Source organism: Tribolium madens, unplaced genomic scaffold (assembly GCF_015345945.1).
Source record: "Tribolium madens isolate multiple individuals breed KSU strain unplaced genomic scaffold, Tmad_KSU_1.1 Scaffold_3;HRSCAF=73;Tcas5.2_LG2, whole genome shotgun sequence".
In the NCBI taxonomy this organism is placed as follows: Eukaryota; Metazoa; Arthropoda; class Insecta; order Coleoptera; family Tenebrionidae; genus Tribolium; species Tribolium madens.
In genome coordinates this window covers 7,731,728-7,738,800 of record NW_025401006.1, presented here as the reverse complement: position 1 = coordinate 7,738,800, position 7,073 = coordinate 7,731,728, and the positions used below count along the sequence as shown (strand labels likewise).

The 7,073-nt window shown below is 30.1% G+C and overlaps 1 protein-coding gene across 2 annotated transcripts in view; it reads right to left on the bottom strand.

Annotated features, from left to right (window-relative positions):
• Positions 1 to 3,685: 3,685 nt before the first annotated feature.
• LOC123008127 (homeobox protein Hox-C4) overlaps positions 3,686 to 7,073 on the bottom strand; it is a 10,927-nt gene continuing 7,539 nt past the window's right edge. For both annotated transcript variants that reach the window (XM_044403755.1, XM_044403757.1), the window contains one exon: positions 3,686 to 4,680. In XM_044403755.1, the coding sequence (XP_044259690.1) occupies positions 4,112 to 4,680 (569 nt within the window). In that variant the 3' untranslated portion in view covers positions 3,686 to 4,111. The remainder of the gene's footprint in view (positions 4,681 to 7,073) is intronic.

The following is a 7,073-nucleotide window of genomic DNA, read 5'->3' as shown; positions in this document are numbered from 1 at the left end:
TTATATGAGACGATAAAAAAATTGTTTATTTACGAGTGAAAAGGTTAATAGAATAGAATAAATAGAATAGAATAGATAAACAATCTTTATCGTCGTGTATAATAATTCGTTTTATTTTGTACTCACCTTCCAGAATTTCTTGAATATAAACAGTAGATAAAAATTTCTTTATTTCACTAGACGATAAAAGATTACTTTAACTACTGAAATTAGTTGATAAAAGCACTCTTTAATATTGAGTACAAAATAAATAATTTTATTCTTCGACACTGTCAAAATTTACGGTTTTTCTCCCGTGTAAGGAAGTTTTGACAACTGTTTGGCATTTCTCAATACAAAACGTAAAATATAACAGATTTTAAACCAAGTTTAAGCCTTGTTGACTCTAATTCGAAAAATAAAATGTTGTATCCACTCATTTGAGTGTAAATCGGACGCTTTATTCCACCTCGTGGATGGTAAACCACTCGTTACATTCGTGGTTTAAAAATCCACTCGGTCAAATAAAGAGTCCGATTTACACTCAAACTGGTCGAATAAATAACTATTAATTAATTAGAAGGCATTTTTAGTCTTTAATTAAAAAAAATTATAATAGTAGTTTGCTATTAAATTTTTTTTCTGGAAAACTCGAAAACTAAAAATAATTACGAAAAATGTTGTTATTATTGATAAACGCTCACATTTTAATTACACTTTAGGCTACATTACCTAATTATTTTTTTTGGAAAGTAGTTAGTTTACGAAAAAAATGCGTGGTTTTTATTAACCGTGTATTATCATAACTATGCTTAGATATTATTTGTTTTATTATCTCAAAGATATTACTTACTTTATTTAAGAGTACCTTTGTAAAAATTTTAAGAATAATTAACCGTTTTTTGTCAACTGTTGTCTTTATTTGTGTAAAGATTTTTAAAAAAACTAAACAAGTGCAAAAAAGTTTTATTTTATTTTCTTTTCATTTTTATTTAAAATATAGTTGTATCAGTCTTGTACAGTGATGGACAGTGAATTTCGTCCACCCAATTTCTGTCAATTTACAAAAATTCAGTGTAGTCTATGCTGTATTGTTATGATACCTGACATTCAAATACGTATTGTCAAATTTAATCAAATTCAAACATGCCAGCAGTAAGTGCGTTTAATGAAATAAAAATTATCTCTGGTACAAGAAGGTATGCCTCAAAGACGTGTCTCTATACTTTTGGACATACCAAGGACTACCAAGTTAAAAATTAGAAAGAAGCATCGAGCATTCTGTCAATATGACAAACGTTAATCAAAATTCTGAAACAAGGTTAGGAAAACCTAAAGACTAATTTACACTTTTAATCTGTCAGGAAAATTGGGTGAACGAAATTCACTGTCCTTCGCTGTACCAAACCATGACAATTTTTCAAGAAAAAAACAGCAGTAAAGAGAACGATAATAAAAAGTTTAAATACAGATCAATTGAAGAAAATTATTTTTTCGTCATCTTTTTATATAGACCATTGCTTGTTAATTAAACCACTTTTGGCTTATAAAGCTATTGTGTTTATAAAAAAATGATTCTTAAAGACTGATACTCTCAAATGTTATTTGATTGTTGCAAAATTTTGATCATTGATTGTCAATTACATCTTTAATTTGTATAGAAAATTTTCTTTATAGGAAACAATTATTTCTACATATATTCTATGTTCGGAGTTCGGATTTTAATTGCAACTTAGTTCAAATTACATTCATTAAAAGTGGACAATTGAGTTTCTGTTCTAATAAAGCATTTAATCTTATTCGAAACCTATCGAAGCCTTAAAAGCGGAATTTAAATATTTCTTTTCTCATTTAAAAATCTAAATGGCGAATCAATCTCCCGTATGGCTCCAACAATAGTCGGCTGGCCCTTCCGCTTGCCTGATCTTAGCGTCCCCATCCAAACAGGCCATTTCGGTAGGGCGAACCCTCTTCTCTGCCAATCTAGGGGAACATGCTTCACTGAACTATTTTTACACAACAAGGCGGTAATCTAAAATGGCGGTTCGATGTTTGAGAACAAAGACGTTTTTTGTGCTCGACCCAATATTTTATTCAGCAAAGAAAAAATAGGCGCGACCCGAGGGTTTTCTCAATTCCGATGTTTTAATTTTGTTTCACGACTAATCACGGCGGATGTTGCAAATAATCATCGCATTTTAGACATTGATATATCGAATGAAAGCATCTCTCGACTGTCCCAATTTCATAAATTTCTTTTCTAAGAAAATAATTTTTACTGTTTGTGGTCGGTCCCTGTGATAAAATTTTCACAAAAACAATTTTACGGTTGTCACTTATTTAACATGGAAGAGTTGACAAATTTAAGCTCGGCGTCCAGTCCCACAGGAACACTGTGTAAATCCACACAACAATTAGCACAGTACTGAAGCGAATTGACCAAACTGACCGCTTGTAAAGGGTTGCAATAAATACCTAAGGGAATTGTTAAAACCAGAGATTTTCTACGAAACGCCTCCAACAATTACTTTTCAATTTTCTTTTCTAATAGACGTAAATAAATGGCCACTATAAAATTGATTAGCAAATAGATCGTTAAAGGAATAAGTCACGCAACTTTGATCAAGGGAGGGTTTTTGTAATAAAATTTAGTTTGTCAACCTCTTTATAATTTCAAAGGTAATAAATTACATATCCAAAATAGTGTTCTTTACTGCTTTTAATGCTTTAGTGCTTTTAATATAAAAATGTAAAAAAAATACTTTTCCTGCAACCCTAACAGAAAGTAAGTTTTTCTTCCCAAATTTCAAAAAAAAGTGGGCAGTTACTTTCCAGAAAAATGAAAATTTTACCTCTCTCATCTGTCAAAATTACAATAAAAATATAAACTGAAAAACGTGCTTCGTGCTGCTACAGATTTAATGTTTTAAAGTTTTTTTCTGGAGAAAAAAAATATTAAAATATATAAGTATGTATTACATTGGAGGAAAGTGTTTTTTCCTTTCTAGATGGTTACTGTCCTCAACAAGTTTCAGACAGTAACTTCCTTGTAATACAAATAACTATTTTCTACCTAATTTAAATATTTGTGCAAAATTTTTTAAATACCTAAATAAAATTTTAATAAATGTTTACTTAATTATATTTGTTACAAAAAAAGCATTTTGTCAAAAATCAAAAAATTCGGACTAGTCCAGTATGTAGGCTAATTATTCAATTTGCTTAAACTCTAGTATAGTAATATCAATTTATTTCATTTTTTATTCAACCCCAGTTGAACTTAAATAATGTGAATTACTTTTAAAAATGCAACTTTGTTGTGACCCTGATGATGCCGCGAAGCTTGTCGAAACACGTGTCACGAATAAAAAAAAACTCTCCGTGTCTTAATTTTTTGCATCGTGTTTGAAGGTGTGTAGGTAATTTCAATGACGTTTCAAGGTACCTATCTACTTGTATATCATTTGTTAAATATTTAAATATGCAGAAGTAGTAAACTTGTGACAGACACGTAATGAGAAAATAAATTGCATCAACATCTGTGTTAAAAAAAGAAACGCCGGTGAAATATCTAATTAGGATCGAATTATTGTTGTTTCTCCTGTCAGTCTTTTATCTTATCTTTTTTTTTGTAGGTAATTAATAAAAGATGAGTTTTAATAGAAGTATACATTTTATTTCTAAATAATAATATTTACAAGCTATTTTTACCTACAGAACTTTTATACTTTAATAGGATCACACTGGTTTAATAACCTCAAAAATACATGCACAATAAAATGAAAAAAAAAAAGATTATACGACTAAAGAAAACGAGTCCACTCTTTACCCTGAGCAACACGTGCTGTAAAAAAATGTGCCATAAACAACCTTAAGTCACATGTATTTGAAGTTTATTAAATACGGTAACAACGAAACAATCCTTATATTAAATGGCACAAAGTACAAAAATCAAATAAAGACATAAAAAACTTACAACAATGAGTATTTTGGACGCTGACTCGAGTCAAATGAAAGCCATAAAATCGCCTGAAAAACTTTTGTCCAGTCACAGTTCACACTTATATTGTCGGCGTTTCGATTCACATTAACTTAATTGTACTGAATGAAAGAAATTTCCTCAAAAATCGGATTACAAAGCCGTGAGTCCATAATCCGACTTGATTGTTGGTTGGAGGTTTCCTTGTCCAGGCCCGCACCCCGGCGATGCCAGTGGGGTTAGCGACGGCCCCATCCCCATGTGCATGGTCTCCTGGATCATCTCGTGGTGCATGGGATGGGCGTGTGAGTGTCCCATGGACGAAATCTGGTGCCTCGTCAGCGACATATCCATCATATTCTCCCCCAATCCATCCACTTCCCGACTTTTACGTTTATCATTGTTATTAGCCGGAGTGGCGTTCTGTGTCTTTGCTCGAACTTTGCCCTTGGTGGTCGTCGTCACTCCGGCGGGATTCGTTTTTCGTCTCACATTTTTCGTGTTGGGCAATTTGTTATCCTTCTTCCACTTCATCCGTCGGTTCTGGAACCAGATTTTGATTTGTCGTTCGGAAAGAACTAATGTGTGGGCGATTTCGATGCGTCTTCGACGGGTCAAGTAGCGGTTGTAATGAAACTCTTTCTCAAGTTCGAGGATTTGGTGGCGAGTGTAGGCCGTACGCTGTCGTTTCGGTTCCATGCCAGGAGCGAAGTTACCGTTTGCTGAAAAAAATAAGGGGATTAGTTGTCATTAAAAACGCATTACGGGGGTGGATAAATGATGTCTTATACATTTTAGATTAGGGAGAACGCAAATGGAAAAGTTTTAAATATTAACGAGAGAGTTAATATTTAAATCTTTTGAAGCTTCTGAAACCTTATATAAATATCTATATTAAATATTTATTTACTCGGTACATATACATGCGTATTTTTTTTATCTATGAAAAATTTTTTTTATAAGGTGTATTTACTTTTTCAGTTATGTTGTTATGTTAAATCAATTCACTACCTCAAACTTTACATTAATCGGTGTTTTTTACTCTTTATAATAACTTTATTTGTCTGTGCATGTTTTGTTTATACAAAATGAACGAAAAATATTTTCCACTGTTACAGTATTGTCCAAATTACGAAGAGTGGGAATAAATTTTCTTCTACCATAATACACTAAAACATAGTCCCTATATTCACGTTAAAAATTACAGGTCAAATTAGGTAGCAGTAACCTAACTGGTTACCTAGCAATACTCGCAACTGAACCATAAACTTTATCGCTATGATCAATTATAGAAAAAAATCACATGAAAATGTATGTACCCATGTAATTGCAATGCAATTCCAATGCATTAACTTTTCTATGTTCAGGATTAAAAAAAAATCTGGTATGAAAATGGTATCCAGAAACATTTATACCTATCTAAAGACTCGCAAATAGCGTTTAAACTAGCGAGCTAGACTCAGTGCTTCATTATGATTTTTACCTATTTTACAATAATAATCTTTAGTAATACAAAATTCTAAAAAATAAGAGGTCTTATATTTGTAACTTTACACTTTAAATAACTCGAAAAATTATACAGTATGTCCCCGGATTGGGTTTACAAGAGGAAAATTTTTTTTATCTTTTATTTCACACCAAAACTGCAAAGGAAAAACATTTTTTGCTACACCTAAAACGAGCAAATCTGTAATTAAAACTTCATTATTCTGATTCAGTGAAAAGAAAATTTAATTTTTCTTATGATTTTGGGCTTTTTGGAATAATTTTTCTCTGCTTTTTAAGTCCTAATATCACATTGGCGGTTTTATTTATTTGACAACTATATATCACTTTGACAAATAATTTATTAATTAAATAATGATAGTTCTTGTTAAAAATGACTTTTTTATCCTAACGCTGTTTCTTTCAGTTACTATTTAGGTAAGAAAATTGTTTTTCACAAACATTTTTGTTATTTAACTTGTGAAGTCCAAAATCAAGAGAAAGATTAACTTTTCTTTCTACTGAGTTAGAATAATAAAGTTTTAATTACAGATTTGCTCGTTTCAGGTAAAGCAAAAAAATGTTTTTCCTTTGCAGTTTTCGCCTAAAATCAAAGATAATTTTTTTTTCCTCTTGTAAACTCAATCCGGAAACATACTGTATATTTAAAATTTCTATTATGATTTACTTCATAATAACCAATAAATTTCATCACTAAAACACTTCTTATAAATCATGTTATTTAGTGATGTGCTAAAAGAAAACTCAAAAAACGTTAATTAGCATAATTTAATTAAAAAAATTCTCAGTTGAAAATGTATTATTTTGTCTTGCACAATAAACAGGTGACCCTTACTTCAACAAAATCATTTTAAATTCGGTGGATTTTGTCGATTAAACCTGTGAGATTGACTTAGAATTTTACATATTTACCGTTCGTTGTTCATATAATTAATACCTACCTACCTGAAATTGTGCACATAGTGCAAAAAATTTGAAACTTAAAAAAACTAAGCTTTTATTTAAAAAAAAAAATGTTAAAAAGCACTGAATAATTGCTAAAGCTCTAAATTTTTAAATCAAAAGTGTCGGTAGTGACACAAATTTATATTTTTTCCTCACCCTAATTCTAGAAAACAAACAATTGCAATTGCTTTCTTTTTACAAAAACTACTAACTGATATCTACCTTAAGTCTTCTAACACAAAAAAAGTAATGCAATTTTATTTTTTGTGCTATATTACAATACAGGTTCTTCTAATTAGGATAAATTAATTTAACTTTATAATTTAATTGATTACATTTTATTATTATTATATAAAAAGCATATATTTTTTGAGATACATTCTGTCATTTCTCTGTAAAATTTGTCTAAAATAAAAAAGTAGAATATCTTCGTAGGTACTCTATATAAAAAAAACTTATAACTGGGCACTTCTGACATAAGAGCCAAAAGACCCCACACTTTGAAGCAAATAAAAATTATGAAAAACGACAGATTTTTTATTAAAAAAATTTCAAAGAAGTACATATTTTTGTTCTACTACTATTGCCATTGTGAAAAATATCACATTTTTTATGTGACAAATAAAAAAAATATTTTTTTAATTGATTATAAAAAATAATCCTT